Source organism: Gossypium raimondii, chromosome 5 (assembly GCF_025698545.1).
Source record: "Gossypium raimondii isolate GPD5lz chromosome 5, ASM2569854v1, whole genome shotgun sequence".
In the NCBI taxonomy this organism is placed as follows: Eukaryota; Viridiplantae; Streptophyta; class Magnoliopsida; order Malvales; family Malvaceae; genus Gossypium; species Gossypium raimondii.
In genome coordinates, this window is record NC_068569.1 from 23,005,858 (window position 1) to 23,023,942 (window position 18,085).

The window sequence follows — 18,085 nt, forward strand, 5'->3', positions numbered from 1 at the left end:
TATTCAAACTTTATTAATTGTTTTACATTTATTTTTTTACTCGGATTATGAATATGTCATAATTTAATTAAGAAACTTATATTACTAATATATATTTGTATACTTAAATTTTAATTATATAAGTTCTAATAATATATATGAATTCGAGACCTAAATTTTATGTATGAGACTTAACCTGTTAAAGATAGAGAGTAAGGTTATTAATCTTGTACTAGTGAGTGCATATTTTTGTTCTGATACAAGTATTAATTGGTAATGTTATGTTTGGATGTATCGTTTCAAGTTTATTGATATTTTTACAAATATTTTATATATATATATATATATTATAATTCAATGTTTAGTTTTTCTAATAAATATATCTTATATATAAATATAAATATAACTCAATTATATTAATATAAATATAATTATTTTGAGAAATTGCATACAAATATATTTATATGCTAATATAAAATATAAAATTATTAATTACATTTAATAACTTAATTTAATGATTATAGTTTAGTTTTAAACGTAATAATAAAAATAAAATTATTAAAATTAATTTAAAATATTAAAATCATACAAACACTTTGAAAATCAACAACATTAAAATATTGTATTGACTAATATGCACTAATATGAGAAATGTAACCAATTCCAGTTATATTAATCGATATACACCGTTTCAGAATAAATCAAAACAATTAATTCTCTTTTCTATATTGATAAAAATTTCAACATGTATCAATTGCACTAGCTCATTTCGCCTAATTCTATATGTATCGGTTAAAACATTGTGTATCAACTAGTGTATGAATATTGTTAAATATATATAATTACTATTTTTATTATTTCAATAAATAATAAAAACTTTATCTTGTTAAAAATACTAAATTTTAACTTTAAGTTTTAACTAACGTAAAGTTTAAAAAATTAAAATTTACAGTAAAAATAAAAAATTCAATTATTTATATAACAAACAAGCAAAACAAAACAAAAAAAAACGAAAAATATAAATCTCGAAAAGCTTTTAAATTTTAATATACTTAGTATAAATGATCTTATTGTGGATTCTTTTATAATTACGATGTTTACCGTATGAGATGTGAGAAGATAATTTTCTTTCTTTATTTTGGATTTGTTAAAACGTAGAATTTTATTTGTAAAATTTATTAACGAATAATTTTATATTTAAAATTTATTTAATTTTTAAATAATGATATATTAAAATACACTATATTAATAGTACAAAATTTAATAGAAAAATAATACGTCCGCTAATATATATTAACTAATAAAAGTCAAATTAGTGGAAATATATTAAAAATTTATCATAAAAACTAAAATTATGTGATAAGATTTAAATTTTAAACAATGTACCAGTCAAGGCGACCAATTTCGGCATTGAGAACCATGATAGACTTAAATGTCTCCTTTGTATGCCACGTGTCCAGGTGCAATTTGCAGCTAACTCTGAAAATAAAAGGAAAAAAACCCGCCAATTAAATCAATGGACAAGATTGAAAATTAATAAAAACAGAAAATAAAAAGAAATATACTTTTTTTCAAAAATTACAAGTTGTTTAAATTAGAATCTAAGATAAACAGAAAGGAAAAAGGAAAAGAAAAGGGCAGGGCCTTCATTGTGCAGGTAGTCGCCGTCGTACAGCAGCGGAGAGAGAGGCGGAGATAGAGAGAATGGGAGAGAGAAGATGAACAATTGAACCGCCAATCTTTAAAGAAAGAAAAAAAAAAAACGGATGCGAACTTCAAGGTTTCTCATCCCATTAGATTCTCTCTCTCTCGGTCTCTTTTTTCTTCTCATTGTTCGGAGATCGTGTACATTCTCCATTTCGCCTCTCCCTATAGCGTTTTCCGATGAATTCGTCTCATTTCTCTGGAAATTTTTAATATTTTCCAACATTTCCTCTTCGCATTTTAAATTTTTTGAAGATTTTCCCTCAAAGGCATCTCTTTCCAATTTGGATCCAATAACAGCAGAAGAACACAAATCTATCAAGTAAACTTCAAACATTTCATCTTTTATCGTTTCCTTTTCACCTATTGTGATCCATCGTTATTTTCCAGCTCTATCAAACCAAAATCAAGAAAAATGCCATTAAAAACTTTTATTCGGGAATTTGGAAATATATCAAATAAAAGTCCAGGGAGGAAAGATAACCATAGGCGTGGACGATCCCATATTGCACCAGAAGCTGCTTCTTCTTCTTCTTCTTCTTCTTCTTCATCTTCTTCTTCTACGTTATCATTAGCTGGTTCTTCAACTCCAATCATCGAGCAAGGGCAATGGGCAAATTTGCCTCCGGAATTACTTTTAGATATAATACAAAGAGTGGAAACAAAGGAAATATGTTGGCCAGGAAGGAGAGATGTGGTTGCTTGTGCTTCCGTTTGTAAGTCGTGGAGGGAAATTACTAAAGAAATTGTTAAAACACCGGAGCAATGTGGCTTATTTACTTTCCCCATATCTTTAAAGCAGGTGAAGTGTTAATATTCTTTTTTCTTTTTCCTTTTTATTGGAAATTTTCGGTTTGATATTTCGTTTACCGATGTTATTTTCTCGGGGGTGGTTTAGCCTGGACCAAGGGATGCCCCCATTCAATGCTTTATTAGGAGGGAAAGAGAAACTTCAACATATCGATTGCATCTGGGTCTCAGTCCTGGTTAGTTCTCATTTTTCTATCTTTTCTTTAATGAAAATGAGTGTTTTTATTCTTAAAACTGCATGTTAGCTTAGTAATATGTTTATAGGGATGCATTATAAATAAATTGTGATTTATGGAATGTACACTTAAAATCAAATCCAAATCATGTATACGATTGCACCAAATTAAAATCCTTGAATTAAAAGACTCATCCTTACGTTTATATAACTGGTTTTTATTAGTTTTATTTACGAATTTACATTTTTACAGCTTTGTCTGGTGATTTGAGTAAACAGTTGTTGGTAGCGAAGAGAGTTAGAAGGGCTACCTGCACTGATTTTTTGATATATTTAAAGGGGGATGATTTCTCAAAATCAAGCAACGATTATATTGGAAAACTTAGGTAAGCTTTTTGATGGGTGAAAATTGTTATTAGTTTTTTCTTCTTTCTTAAGGGTTGGTTAGTTCTTTCTGCAATTTAAAGAGGGAAGCTTTAACAGGTCTAATTTCCTGGGATCCAAGTTCAACATTTTCGAGAGCCAACCTCAATATGATTCTACTGCACAATCCAGTCCTCGATCACGTTGGAAAACTTACTTGAAGTCGGTGCCTCCGAAGGTCCCTACGATTAGCTTGAACACTGCCAGTATATCTTATGAGCTCAATGTTCTTCGCACCAAAGGTCCAAGGAGATTGAAGTGTATTATGTACTCGATCCCAGTCTCCTCGCTCGAAGAAGGAGGAACTGCTCGAACACCAACGGCATTCGCAAATTGCCCTGATGAGGATCCTTCTCCACCGGTAGATTCCAAAGGAAAGAAGCCACGCATGGGATTCAACTCAACTGTCTGTGGAAAGCCTCCAAAATCAGTGCAAAGTACAGCATTAGCTTTGAAAAATAAAGCTCCTAGATGGCATGAACAGTTGCAGTGTTGGTGCCTAAATTTTAAAGGACGAGTTACCGTTGCTTCTGTAAAGAATTTCCAGTTGGTGGCCGCTGCAGAGCCGGGCCATAACATTGCAGTAGCAGAACAAGACAAAGTGATCCTGCAATTCGGGAAGATTGGCAAGGACATTTTCACCATGGATTATCGTTACCCACTCTCTGCTTTCCAAGCCTTTGCAATCTGCTTGAGCAGCTTCGGTACAAAACCGGTTTGTGAATGACAATCCCTCTTATTCCCTCTACTTATGTGCATGATCATGCTAGTATTTCACAACAATTTGGTTGTACATAATTCTCTCCGGAAGCACTTTAGCTTTTGCCATTTTCATCGGCAACCACTTTTGTTTCTCTGCACATACTAAGTAATGAAGGCTGTACACATGTATTCTATGTTTAGCATCTATCTATTTTCAAACTGCAAGCTCCAGGCTCTCCCACTGAGCAAGTTGCTTCATACATTCCACGACTTATGTTTTATGTCATTCAATATACGAGGGAACTATATTTTATGTTGCCTGGGTTGATCACGTAACCCTGAACCGTCCTTTTCGATTTTGAGTGAAAAGATGCTCATGAGTTTTCCTTCTTCTGCCAGGATTAGAACACTGATTAGAACCCTGCAACCCAGCTTATGAATTTTTTTTTTTTGAAATATCCTAATCTTATGCAGGGGAAAATTTGGATATGTTAAACTCCCAGGTTTTATTTGTTTTTAACCAATGCTCAAAGTCTATGTTGTTCCAATTTTCATTTTGCTTGAAGTAGCCATGTCTGAAATAAATTCGGACACACCCACGTTCGATTACAACTGAATCCAAGCGATTGGGGTGGTTGTGTCCTTTTTCATTATCTCTGTTTTTTGTTCCAGAGTTGCAACGGCAAGAAGTTTAAATATTAGTCCTTAGCTGAGGTTTTCATGTTGAACCCTTTATTGCTGCTTTTTCCTGCGTTCTTTTGCAACCTTCTTTATTTCTTTCCCTTCCCCTCTGAGAAATCTATGTCTAACCTATGCCTGTATCTTCTCTATTCAAGTTAAAGACCAAGCCAAATTATTGGACTGGTGTCAAAATTCCAACATAAATAAATGAATAAACAACTTTTATCCCTTCAAATTGAACCTACAAGATTGAACTATACCACTCTATTGGTTCTTGTTTGGAGCAAAATCATGCTTTCTTACTATGTTCAAGTAGATCCAAAAATAATATAAACATGTTTCCAAAACTAGTATTACTTGCTTTATTCATGGATTCCCTCAAAGTGTGGTCCTCTTATCGTGCCCCTTTAAGATCCAAATGAGTTGACGGCTATATGAGTGGAGTAGACTCCACCAAGTGCTCAAAAGGCACTGGTCTTTTGCTCTGGCAATCAAAATCCCATACTAATTTTAAAATTGTTCTTATATGTTTTAATTATATAAAAATTTATAATTTCAGAATGGATTGAGAGATAAATCTAGACGAGATAAATTCAAAATTATATACATAAAAATTGAATCAGAGTCCAAAAAATTTCACAGTTTCAATCAATCCTAAGAGAAAGACCCATTGGCAACAGTTTCCCACAAAGCAAACTAATGGGAAGGAACTAACTCACGGCCCACTGGCACAACTTTATCATCAAACAAAGACTCGAGAATTTAATCAAATCCCTTTCCATCTACAGCATTCTCAACAGCTAGCATCAGGTCACATTTATCATAATTCTAGGCTACTAGCATTATTTTTCACAATATTATTATGAAAAAAAAGAACAAGTTCAATATAAATATTTCTCTTTCAAAAATATATATTAATTACCTAGTTGCCAAATTACAGAAGAAAATTTCATCTTCCCACTCAGGAAAAAGGAAATGGCAGAATATGTTACTGTATATTTTGTGGGTTTTAAAATGTATGGTGGAGGATTATATTTTGGAGCATCTATGGTGATGGGGTAGACTGTTTTGGGATCTAATCCCCACCATCCGATAAATTCTCAAAGAAGTCAACTTGATCCAATAAAAAACAAGAACAAAGAACTAGACTTTCATAAAGAGTCAGTTCTATGACACTTGATTCCTGTCCATCAAAAGCATTTGCTTAAGCAAGCGAATCATATCTTGTTTTAACCCTAAATATTCCCCAACTTACAATGAAATAGCAATCTACTTCGGCTTAAAAATTCTAAATTCGATTTTTATTGAGTTGAACGGTTTGATCTATTGAACGAGTCAAATTTAAATATTTTTTAACACCATAAAATAAACTTGCAAGCTTAATCAATTTGTTATATTTTTTAATTAACATTAAAAACTTTAATTCGATTTAAAACTCACATTGAAATATAGATAAATAAGTCTAATCAAGTAAAATTAAACAATTCAGTCATTATCTTGAATTAAGCTCAACTTGATTAAATTTAAATCGAATTTCTAGCTCCTCTTAATCACTTAAACTAGATTCAACTTGGTTACACCGCTACCCACCACAGATGTTGGCTCTTTATAAGTAGCAAGCATAACAAGTTGTTACCTGTACCAGCTCCTTGATTGAGGCAGCAATCTAGTTTCCCTTGATAGCTAGCTTCTTTCTCTTTTGTTAGTTGCTCTCCTTTTAAGGGTCTAATCTTTGATAGACAAAACATTCTTCGTTTCCAACTTTTTTGTTCACTTCACATCCAACACATCTAAGCTTTTATTTCCACATTCTTGTTTGTTTTTGACTCATCCCCCTAAGTGCAACAACAATGTCGTCAAGTTCTAAGACTTCTTCACGTGATTCTAACTCCTACTGGACTCCAAAGCAAAACAAACTGTTTGAAAAGGCACTCGCTGTATATGACAGGGACACTCCGGACCGCTGGCAAAAAGTGGCAGCAGCTGTTGGTGATAAAACACCCGAGGAAGTGCGAAGGCACTATGAGATCTTAGTGACGGATGTCAACCATATTGAATCTGGTCAAATCCCTATACCCGATTATGAAAGCACTGGGAACAACAGTAGATGAACTGCTGCTGATATGAGTGAAAGGTAAGAGTATCAATGACTTTCTCTCCTTTGCAAACTTAATACTTGCTACTACCTCTTTGATAGAATCTTTGCTAGTAGATGAACTCAGATATGGATGTAAGTGTCGGATAAGAGCATGTTTATGACCATATCCTTGTATTCATGTCTCGACACGAATAATTAAAAAAAATAAAGGGTCGGATCAATCTAGACTTGCACTGCTCTAAAATTTCAACAATAAACTATACAAAAATTAATATTCAACCAGCCATCTTTCTTAAGACTTCCTTTGCAATCAATGCCAAATGCTGTCAACTGATGGCAGGGCAGGGACCCTAGGTCTTTGTAAAGCTAGTAGGAATATGAAAAACCTGATAAAACTTTCATATATATGATAATCCAAAAAGATTATGATTTATTATGTTGATGAGCATTTCAAATACCACGGATTCTAGAAGGCACCCCTAACATGAAACATAGACCCGTCCTCAAGCTCCAAAACCCAGCATATAACAGTAACAAAAAGACGTCAGGGATTTCTAATTCTTCCTTCCTAAATAAATTATCTGACCCTTTGCTTGCTCCCCTTTTCGGCCACGCTGGAAATCATTTAAAGAATGTTATTATCAAGTGTTCTCTTCTTCTGGCTAGCTGGGAATCATGGTATGGTTTAAATCCTATGATATAATTCAAGCATGAACTCCATATCATATAATAAATGAACTTCCTTTTTCAAAGGAAAAAAAATATCCATGTTAATGTAATGGATAACCCTTGTTTAATTAACTTTAAAACTTGACAACCCTCTATAACCCTTCATTAATAATTCATTGACTTCCTCTAATGTCATGACACTGTTTTTCTTAGATCATGAAGCAATGCCCAATATTTCAGCTAAAAACAAATAATTTCCATAATATAACATAGATAGACATTTGCACTTGCTCCTCCGCTAATAATCCAATTTTCCTAAAGGCAGGATACCTCATACCTATATATGTTACTCCCCGTCATATTTTAATACAAACATAATATTCCTAAAAAATTATATTATTGTACTCATATCTAATATATGTTGAACACTGAGTATTGAGCACAAATACTTAAATAAATTTTGAAGGGTTAAAAAAAGGTAAATTTATTCTTCAATTCTCTTAGCTCTTGTTTTTCTTAAATCTTCTACAGGTTTATGAAGATAATCTATAGCTACAATGAAGCAAAAGTTTCAGCTACATTATTGTCAAAAGATGAGTAAAGACTATATGTGTAAGTATAAATATAAAGAAATCGGGAATCGGATCGTGATTCTCCCTTACCTATGGCTCCTAAGTGTGTATGGATTGTATGTTATTTCGAGTCAGATCGTTAACATAACAAAAAATTGAGATCTATAATTATCAAAGCTTGTAAGTACTGTACTCGATTTTATACTTAATGTACTGGTATTTCTTGTAATTTTTTATGTATTTTCCTATTGAATTCCTTGCCTTGTTTGTTTCCAGAGAAAAGCCAAAAGAAAAAAAGAAAAACAAACGTGTAATACTTAAATCACTGGATAAAGATTGGATTAGAGAGTTAAGAATGAAGCGATCAGCATCAAAAGATATAGTACAAAATATTAGTAATAATCAACGTAGAAAAATGAAACCTCACTGATCAAAATGAAAATAAACATAAAATCATGGCGATTCGAGTTTAAGGAATTAAACGCAATATTTCATCATTATTCAATCATATAACGTCACTGAAAGAGAACCTTAAACAGCTTACCTAGTTCAGTTCCAGCCTCCAAAATCCGAAGAGAGAACCAATCCAGTAATTAACTGAAAATATTGTTTTAAATCTGGATCAGAAAGAGAATGATTTGAGAAAATTAGAAAATAATTTGTCATTTTTGCATATTTGATTTTGCGAGGAAAAGAGAATCGCCGTTTTACCTTTTTAAGCAAGTGGAAGGCGGGAAAAGCCGAAAAGGTTTGTTTCCTTTTCAAATAGGGAAAAAAATAACAATGGAGATGCGGGGTATCGATCCCCGTACCTCTCGCATGCTAAGCGAGCGCTCTACCATCTGAGCTACATCCCCTTGATATTTACTGTTCCCATTATAATTTTAATCAACCTAATTTGTTTTGAATTCCTAATCTGCCCCTGGAAGGATATAATATATTTATTAAATCAATGGTGATCTACTTAATTGGTCACCGAACTTTTACAACGCTTTCATTTTGGTCACAAAAAATGAAATCTTTATAATTTCGTCACTCGACTTTTAGGGCACATTCATTTTAGTCACCCAACCATTAAATCTCTAACGGTAATTAACTTGTACAGGTCACATTATGTTCACATTTTCATTTTGGGAACCTAAAAAATATCATTTTTATAATATTGATCGAGTTAAAAAAAATTAACGATTAAAGTGAAAAAGCGGCATAAACTAAAATAATACTTTAAAAATTGTCAAATTGTACTTGTTTACCCCTTGTCGAAAGTTCTAAATTTCTTTATTTTTTAATATTGAAATGTTAAATTTCAAAACATCAAAATCAATTAAACAAGTTATTGAAAATTTTTGTCCCTTAAATTTTAAATTTCAAAACATAATGTTAACCGATCATTCGTAATATTGAAATTAATTAAATTAATCTCCTTCTAAATTTTAAAATTTTATTTTAATTAATTTCAATATTACAGAACAAATAAGTTAATATTATATTTTGAAATTTAAAATTTTAAGGATAAAAACTTTCAGGCTAATTTATTAGGATGTGCTGAAAAAATAAAAAGAGAAATTATTCTATTTTATTTTTAAATTCTCCAATCTATGTTGTTTTTGCAGAGAGAAAGGAAAATGTGTTCACTAAAACTAATAAATTAGCTTTTTGGTGAGATGGTTAAATGTTAGTGTTTTTGTCCTTAAGTCCCAAGTTCAATTCTTCTCCTACCCACATTTCTATTTTTTATTTCATGTTGTTTTAGACTTTTATTATTATTAATTAATATTTTTGACACATTAGTTTTTTTAATTAGATGATTAGATAATTGTAATTTCATCCTTAAGTCCTAAGTTCAACAAGCATGTTAGATATATTGTTTTCAATTTTTTATTTTTAATTCATCTGTTTTATTTATAAAATCAAATAATAAATATGTAATTATTTTTAAAAACATTAACTAACTCTTTAGATATATTTTTTCTTTATATATAATATTTATACGTCAAATATTTATTTTCTCCACCTATATTGTGGGGTTATGGTGATTTCTAATATTGTAAAATCAAATAATTATTTCAAATATGTAAAATATTTCAAATATAGTTGATTTTCATCCACATTGTGTGTATGGAATTCCAAATGTTTTTATATGTGGAACATTTCAAATAATTATTTCAAATACACATACAAAAATATATAACATGCCAATTTACTACACTCATGATATGGATTGAAAGATAAATATTACACACGTAAAAATCATATTTACTAAAAATAATGATATTTGCAATAATCATTTGATTTTATAAATAAAAGAGTTATTAATTAAAAAGAATAAAAGCTTGAAACAACATGAAATAAAAATATATATTAAAATACTTATAAAAAGAATCAATTTAGGACTCAAATATGAAATCACAATTATCTAACTATCTAACCAAAAATAATAATATGTTAAAACTGTTAATTAAAAATAAAAAATACAAATGTGAGTAGGAGAGAATTGAACCGGGACTCAAGAAAAAAACAATAACATTTAACCTTCTAATAATTTAGCTAATAAATTAAAAAGAAACATAGTTTCTCAAAAAAATTTCAGCATATACTGATAAATTAGCCAAAAATTTAAACAATCTATTTAATTGAATTTTATGTTTGGAAATTTAGAATTTCAATATTGAAAAAAAATTCTACAATGTGACAAACAAGTAGAGGTGATCATGGACCAGGTCGGGTTCGGGCTGGGCCCAAATAAAATTTTAGTCCCATTTTCTAGGCCCGACCCGCCCGAAATATGGGCCTAAAAATTTATCCAAGCCCGGCCTGATAGAAAATTGCTAAGCCCGAGCCCGGCCCGACCCATATTAAATATATATTTGATTAAAAAATATATATTTAATATAAAATTCGGGCCGAGCTGGGTCGGGCCAAAAAAGTTTTACCCAAGGCTCGGCCCGTTTTCTAAAGGGGCCTCATTTTTTTGCCCAAACCCATATTTCGAGCCTATATTTTTACCCTAACCTTCCTATTTTTCGGGCGAGCCGTCGGGCCGGGCCGGGTAGCCCAACCCATGATCACCTCTACAAACAAGTATAATTTTACAAATTTTTAATGAATTATTTTAGTTTTTAGTGTTTTTTTCACTTTAGTCCTTAATTTTTTTACCCCAATCAATACTTCAAAAAAAAATCTTTTAGATCACTAAAATGAAAACGACCTAAAAGCTGGATGACCAAAATGAAAATATGAACATGATGTGGTGCGTACAAGTTAACTATTATTAGAGATTTAACGGTTGGGTGATTAAAATGAAAATGTACTAAAAGTTGAATGATGAAATTGTAAAGATTTCCTTTTAAGTGACAAAAATAAAAATACCCTAAAAATTGGATCACCAACTAAATAGTTTACCCTTAAATAAATTCTAAAGCATTTGAAAGCTAGATGATTGACACGCATTCCATAATTAATTTTAGCTAGTGATGTGACATGCTATTCTCCTATTACTTTTTCAAAGATCAAATTTGATATTGATTTTTTTACTTTTATATATTCAATTATATAATCACCGGATTTAATATATTAACAATAAATAATATTAATTATTAATAATAGGTACGATTTTAAATTAATTATCACTTAACGAGAATTATAATTATATACTGTTTAAAATTAAGATTTATCATTATAAGTAACATTTAATATTTAACACTTTTAGTTAAGTAGCATATGAAGAAAATTATTGAGAAGAGAACAGAGTATTAAAGTAGTAGGAATTCAAAGAAGAAATATCGAGTCATGTTCAAATAACAATGATACTTAAAAAGATAAATGGCGGTTTTTACAAAATAATATAAAAAATAAAAATTACCAAAATGTTATACATTTTTTTTATTTACCAAAATATATATAATTTTTTTTATTTACCAAAATATATAAAAAAAACCAAAAAAATAAAAAAAAAATCTGGACCGATTTGACAGTTCCCTTGGTCAAGGGAACACTGTTGGCGGCACCAAACAAGGAAACCTTGTTGGCGGCACCAAACAAGGATTCCTTGTTATGGCACCACCTTAAATATTAAGGGTGGTCGGTTGGTGGGGAAGAAGGAGAGGGGAAGAAGAAGAAAGAAAGGAAGAAAGAAAAAGAAGGAAAAGGAAAGGAGAGGAAAGAAAGAAAAAGAAGGAAAGAAAAGGAAATGGGAGGAAAGAAAGAAAAATAAGGAAAGAAAAGGAAAGGAGAAGAGGAAAAAAAGAAAGAAGAAGAAGAGGGAAAGAAGGAAGGAAAAAAAAGAAAATAAGGTAATTATTATTATTAATTTAAGATTTTGCAATATTTGTGTGTTAAAAATAATGTTAAGTACATTTTACGTAATTTATTAATTTATTTAGGATATATAATTTTGAGATATATTTAGCATGAAAAAATTAATGGTATGTACATTATATGTTGATTAGAATTTTTTATGAAATTGACTTAGGATGTTGAAGTTAGTTTTGTTAGGAAAATAACATTAAAAGTAAAATGATAAAGAAATATATTTAAGAAAACATAAAATACGAAAAGAAAAACGAAAATTATATATTCACCGAAAGTAAGAAAATGCGAAAAAATTATATCTTTAATAAATTGTAAACATAATGCACTGAAAAAGTATAAAATTATAAAATTTAAAATTACGATATTTTTAAAATAATAAAATGCGGAGAGAAAATACGAACAAATGGCCAAAATAATAGTGTATTACTAACTTTTAAAAAATTGAGAAATAGTTAATACAAATATTTTTAAAAATGTAATGAAATAATATAAAGTAATAAAATAAAAATAAATATATTTTTATTGAAAATAAAATCGGGAAAAAATAAGAGCAAATGGCGGGATAAGGATTTTTTCTTACACCAAATAAAAACCGGTTTTAGTAATTTTTTATTTTGGTAAATAAAAATATATATAATATTTTGGTAATTTTTAAATATTTTATTATTTTGTAATGTTTTATTATGGGTTTTATAAAAAATAATATAAAAATAAAAATTACCAAAATATTATAACTTTTTTTATTGACCAAAATATATATAATTTTATTATTTACCAAAATATTTCAAAAAAAGTAAAAACAAAAAGAATAAAAAAGGAAAAAACACAAGAAATTTATAAATTAATTTTACACTAAATACACTAAATAATACGAGTAAATGGCGGGGATAATGGTTTTTTACAGTAAATTAATTTTAAAACACACTAAATTAATAAATTTAAAACATTATGTAAAATTATAAAATTAGAAATGAAGATATTTTTTAAAGTAATAAAATGCGGAGAAAAAAATACGAACAAATGGCCGAAGTAAGAGTTTTTTACTAACCTTTTTTTTCAACTTGCAGGCTTCGCAATGGCTTCATTGATTAGCAAAAAAAGCCACATATCTGATGCGGTTAATAACGCGGTATGAGTTATTATTTATTATTTATTTAAAAAGGATAGACGTACAAAGAAATAATGTTATCGTAAAATTTTTCTGTAATTTTACACTATCAGGACTCGTACCGAGTTTTAAGGGGCCGTGTGAGTGTTTTGAAGAATACTCTGGATGCACGATTGATGCCGTACTTAGAGCTAGCCGGATTTGGGTCCGTAGCACAGATCCAGTACACCGTATTGCGCTTTCATTTAATATCTGCGCTAGTGGAGCGGTGGCGCCCGGAGACCCACACTTTTCATTTTCCGTGCGGGGAGTGCACGGTGACCTTGGAGGATGTAGCGTTGCAGCTTGGGCTCCCAATTGACGGGAGTCCCGTAACGGGAATATCTACATTTACCGATCCGGATGCACTTTGCTATCAGCTTTTAGGAGACTCACCAGGGAACGGTGAGTCATATTTTTCGGGCGTATCATTTACATGGCTGAAAGCCAAATATGGACAATTATCAGCGACAGCCACTGAAGGCGAGTTGATGTGCGCTGCTCGAGCGTACATCATGCATATCATAGGGGGAGAACTGATGCCTGATGCAAGCAACGACAAGGTGCATTTGATGTACTTGCCCCTATTAGTGACTTGTCGATGTTAGCTCCTATAGTGGGCTCACCGTGCTAGCGATCTTGTATCGAGAGCTTTGTCGGGCGACGATCCGAAAGTTCGCGACATTGGCGGATGCCTCTCACCGCTGCAGATCTGGTATTTAGATCGGATGCCATTTTTGGCATCGGTTAGACACCAATCGTATGTTTATCCACTGCTGAGCAGGTGATAAAATATAACTTCTCGTTATTTGTAGTCATAATATATTGACTAATGTTACCAACCAACTCTAAACGCTATATTTGTTTTTTGTAGGTGCATTAATCCTTGCCTTCATTTCATCAAACGAGACATTTCTATTAAATCTCATTGCTATTTGTTGCTGACATTCAAATACACATCCAACACTTGTTGTTAAGATGACTCCGTCGAAATAAACGCATACAAAAAACTTAGCATCCATCTTCAATATTTAATCTGTCAAAAAATAAACAAAATCTCGTAAAACATCTTGCACGGATAATAAAATAAATAACTTAAATAAAAAAAAACTAATGTTTCAATATTCAATTTTGTACATGAAAGCCATTTAACCACTAATCCTAATAACTAACACAATAATAATATTAATAATTTTATATACAAAATAATACTAACTAAAATTATTAATAACTAACTACAAAAATAATACTAATTTTTACTAACAATAATACTAACTAACATCTTAATAATAATAATAATAATAATAATAATAATAATAATAATAATAATAATACTATAAAATTTTTATTTTTTTGTAATATTTTGATAATAAAACCCTAACTAAAACTATTAATTTGAGTTTTATTGATTTTAATCTTAATAACTAAACTAAAACAAAAAAAATACAAATTATACAAAACAATAACAATAACATAATCAATTATTTTTTAAAAAATACCTGATTTTTCTCTTCTCTTTCTCTCTTTTTCTTTTTTTTTTCCGCAGCACCTCTTCTTTCTTTTCTTTTTCTTCTAATTTTTCTTGTTTCAGCTAGATAGAGTTCGTGTTTATAACACGAGTGGTGCCGCCAACAGGGAACCCTTGTTTGGTGCCGCCAACAGGGAACCCTTGTTTGGTGCCGCCAACAGGGTTCCCTTCTTTGGTGCCGCCAACAGTGTTCCCTTGACCCAGGGAACTGTCAAATCGGTCCAGGTTTTTTTTTTGTTTTTTTTGATATATTTTGGTAAATAAAAAAATATATTTTGGTAAATAAAAAAAATGTATAACATTTTGGTAATTTTTTATTTTTTATATTATTTTTGTAAAAAACCCGATAAATGGCCATTCTAATCGACGATGATGTTATATTATAATGTTTATGTATAACTCGCTTATTTAGTTAAATTTATATATAATATGAAGTTTATTTCAAATTCATCATTTTCCGCTTTCCCTATCATTTTGTTGTTTGATAAGAATGTTTCATGTTATAATTGTATGCTTAGGGCAAAACCAGAAAATTTTTTAAGGGACTAAAATTAAATTGTAACTTTTACAATAGTAAAATGTAATTTTACCATTTTAATAGCTTATATCTTTATAATTTTAAAGGATTAAATCAAATTTTATCATTTTAGAGAGCCAAAGTGTAATTTTACTTTTCCTAATTTTAAATTTTAAAAATTTAAAGGGCTTAAATGAAAAAATTTTATTTTAGGGGTTGGGACACCTGCCAACCCCCAATTACATCCCTGTGTATGCTATTATTAATTTTAATCTTATTTTATGCTATTTTAATTACTATTATTATACTTATAGTTTTATAAAAATATATATTTTACAATAATAAATTTTTAACAATAATATATTTGATGCAATAGAAATTATACACACTTTTAACATCAACATAAAATTCATAAGAGTAAATAGAATTATTGAAAGAGCGATTAAGTGTGTTATGTATATAAGAACTTTTAACAAATTTTAAAATATTAATTTGTTTTACTTTCAAAAATATCATTATTTATTTAATAAAATATTTTTATGAATTTGATATCATCATAAAATGCAAATTAGTTTAAAATTTTAAATATTTTTACTTTGATATTAAAATCATAGGCTTTCATGAGTAAAATTACAGGTCTTGAGCTTATTTAACTAAAAAACATAAGCATAAAATGTAAATTAGTTTAAAGTTTTAAAATATTTTTACTTCAATATTAAAATCAAAGGCTTTCATGATTAAAAATTATAAGTTGTGGGATTATTTAACTACAAAAATAGCATAAGGACTAGTTTAAACAAAGTATATTAGTTTAAGGCCTTTCTTAGTATATTAGCCTAATAGTCTAGATATATACAAACAATGTGGATAAAACAAATTGTGTAATAAAATCAAAATGTATAAAAACGTCAAATTAAAGATTTGGTTTGTAATACCAATTTTTTCTGCCTGGGCCCATACAAAATAAAACACAGCAGGCCCAATTACCCATCTACAGACTAAACCCAAAAATTCAGCCCAATCACATTAACCCTAGCCCAGTCTAGAAACCCAAACCCATATTCAAAAAAAACCTAGCCTAAGAAGCAAGCTTCACCAAGACGCCTAACAAAGAGCCTCCCTAATCGCCGCAAGATCCTCCTCGCACGCATCATGCGAGAATAACGGATCCAACCAGCAATAGACGCAGCAAATAACGAAATAGGATTTTTTTACTTTTATTTTACTGTAATTCTGGCTATAAAAAGCCATAAAAAATCTGTAAAAATGGGGGGTATCAAGAGAAAAAAAATTCAATAGAGGACAAAAAATTCAAGTTTTTTTAGGTGATTCTTTTAGTTTTTTTGCAGTGACCATCATTTTTTTTCTTTTATCTTTATTTTCATTTATTTCACTTAAAGTAACCAAGAAAAGAGGAAGGGAAACTTACCTCTTTGGCCGGAAGTATCGATCGGTGCCACCTCCGTCGCGATCGGAGCTGTGGCACCCGGTTGAACGGCGGCGCGACGGCTTGGGTATGAAACCCTAGCAGAGAACAAAGAAAGGGGGGTGCAACATTTTTTTTGTTTAAAACGGGTTATGAATTTTTTTAAAAGAAAAAATGGGTTTTATTGAAACCTCAAAACAGCGTCGTTTAGGAGGCCATGACCCGCGCGGTGACCCAACCCGAAGGGGAGGATCCGTGCGTTTGGCTTTAATGGTATAATTGCTCATTTAGTCCCTTATTTTTGCGGCGCACTTCAATTAAACCCGTTTTGCTTCTTTTAAAATTGGACCGCATATTCAATTTTGTTTCAATTTGGTTCGATTACTTTCTGCATTTGGCCAACACGGGATATTTATTCCTTTGGTCCTCCCCCTTTTATGCCCGATTTAATTTAGCCTTTTTTAAATATTTTAATTTTGACCCCAAAATTCTGTTTAATTTTGGTTTAGTCCCCATTTATTATTATTATTATTATTACTATTATTATTCCTATAGTCATTCATATGCATGGTTCTTATATAATATATATATATATATATATATATATGTATTTTTATATATAGTATATACGCATAGTTTCTTTTAATATATATATATAGGTATATTTTTATAGTATACGTATGTTATATATTTTATTCACATGTTCTATTTCTATTTTATTTCTTAATCTCTCTATATATACACTCTTATATTTTTTTCCTTTTTGTAAATATGTACATACGTATGTTTTATATACTATTCTTCATAATTTTATTTTTATTTTTACCAATGTATACATACACATGTTTTACATAATATACATTTTTGGATTATTATAAATATTTCTTATTATTTTATATACACTCTGTTATTTTATACATATTGTACATATACCTATACATTTCTTTTTATTTTGTAAATATATATACATCTACATACATTTTCTATACTTCATATTACAGATATATATATATATATATATATATATATATATATATATATATATGCTAATACATTTCTCTTATTTTTGTAAACAAACACAAATCTGCATTTTTTTTGTTTCTTCTTTTGCAATTGTCATTCCACATGCACATGCATATTTTTATAACTTATTATAAGTTTGTTGTATATATTTCTTCACTTACTTCTTTATATGTACACTTATATTTATGTGTCAAGTACGTGCCCACTCATGTTTTCAAATTTGCTTGTATATTGTACTTGTATTTATATATTTTGGTAAATACATATACATATGTAGTTTAAATTGAAGTAATGGTTTCATGCTATGCATTAATATTGAC

The 18,085-nt window shown here is 29.8% G+C and overlaps 3 protein-coding genes and 1 non-coding gene across 4 annotated transcripts; 3 read left to right on the forward strand and 1 right to left on the reverse strand.

Moving 5' to 3' along the window:
- Window positions 1-1,571: 1,571 nt before the first annotated feature.
- Window positions 1,572-4,074, forward strand: LOC105770608 (tubby-like F-box protein 6). Its single transcript, XM_012591883.2, has 5 exons — window positions 1,572-2,005; window positions 2,074-2,485; window positions 2,582-2,669; window positions 2,922-3,054; window positions 3,152-4,074. The coding sequence occupies exons 1-5, from the start codon at window positions 1,746-1,748 to the stop codon at window positions 3,816-3,818; spliced, it is 1,560 nt and encodes a 519-aa protein (XP_012447337.1). The 5' UTR covers window positions 1,572-1,745; the 3' UTR covers window positions 3,819-4,074.
- Window positions 4,075-6,106: 2,032 nt separating this feature from the next.
- Window positions 6,107-8,042, forward strand: LOC105770609 (protein RADIALIS-like 3). Its single transcript, XM_012591886.2, has 2 exons — window positions 6,107-6,608; window positions 7,773-8,042. Exon 1 carries the CDS (start codon window positions 6,325-6,327, stop codon window positions 6,583-6,585), a length of 261 nt encoding a protein of 86 aa, XP_012447340.1. The 5' UTR covers window positions 6,107-6,324; the 3' UTR covers window positions 6,586-6,608; window positions 7,773-8,042.
- Window positions 8,043-8,597: 555 nt separating this feature from the next.
- TRNAA-AGC (transfer RNA alanine (anticodon AGC)) lies at window positions 8,598-8,670 on the reverse strand. The gene has a single exon. It is a non-coding gene; the product is annotated as a tRNA-Ala (tRNA).
- Window positions 8,671-13,002: 4,332 nt separating this feature from the next.
- LOC105766885 (protein MAIN-LIKE 2-like) lies at window positions 13,003-13,879 on the forward strand. The gene is made up of 3 exons (XM_052630276.1): window positions 13,003-13,027; window positions 13,192-13,253; window positions 13,346-13,879. Exons 1-3 carry the CDS (start codon window positions 13,003-13,005, stop codon window positions 13,877-13,879), a joined length of 621 nt encoding a protein of 206 aa, XP_052486236.1.
- The last annotated feature ends 4,206 nt before the right edge of the window (window positions 13,880-18,085 follow it).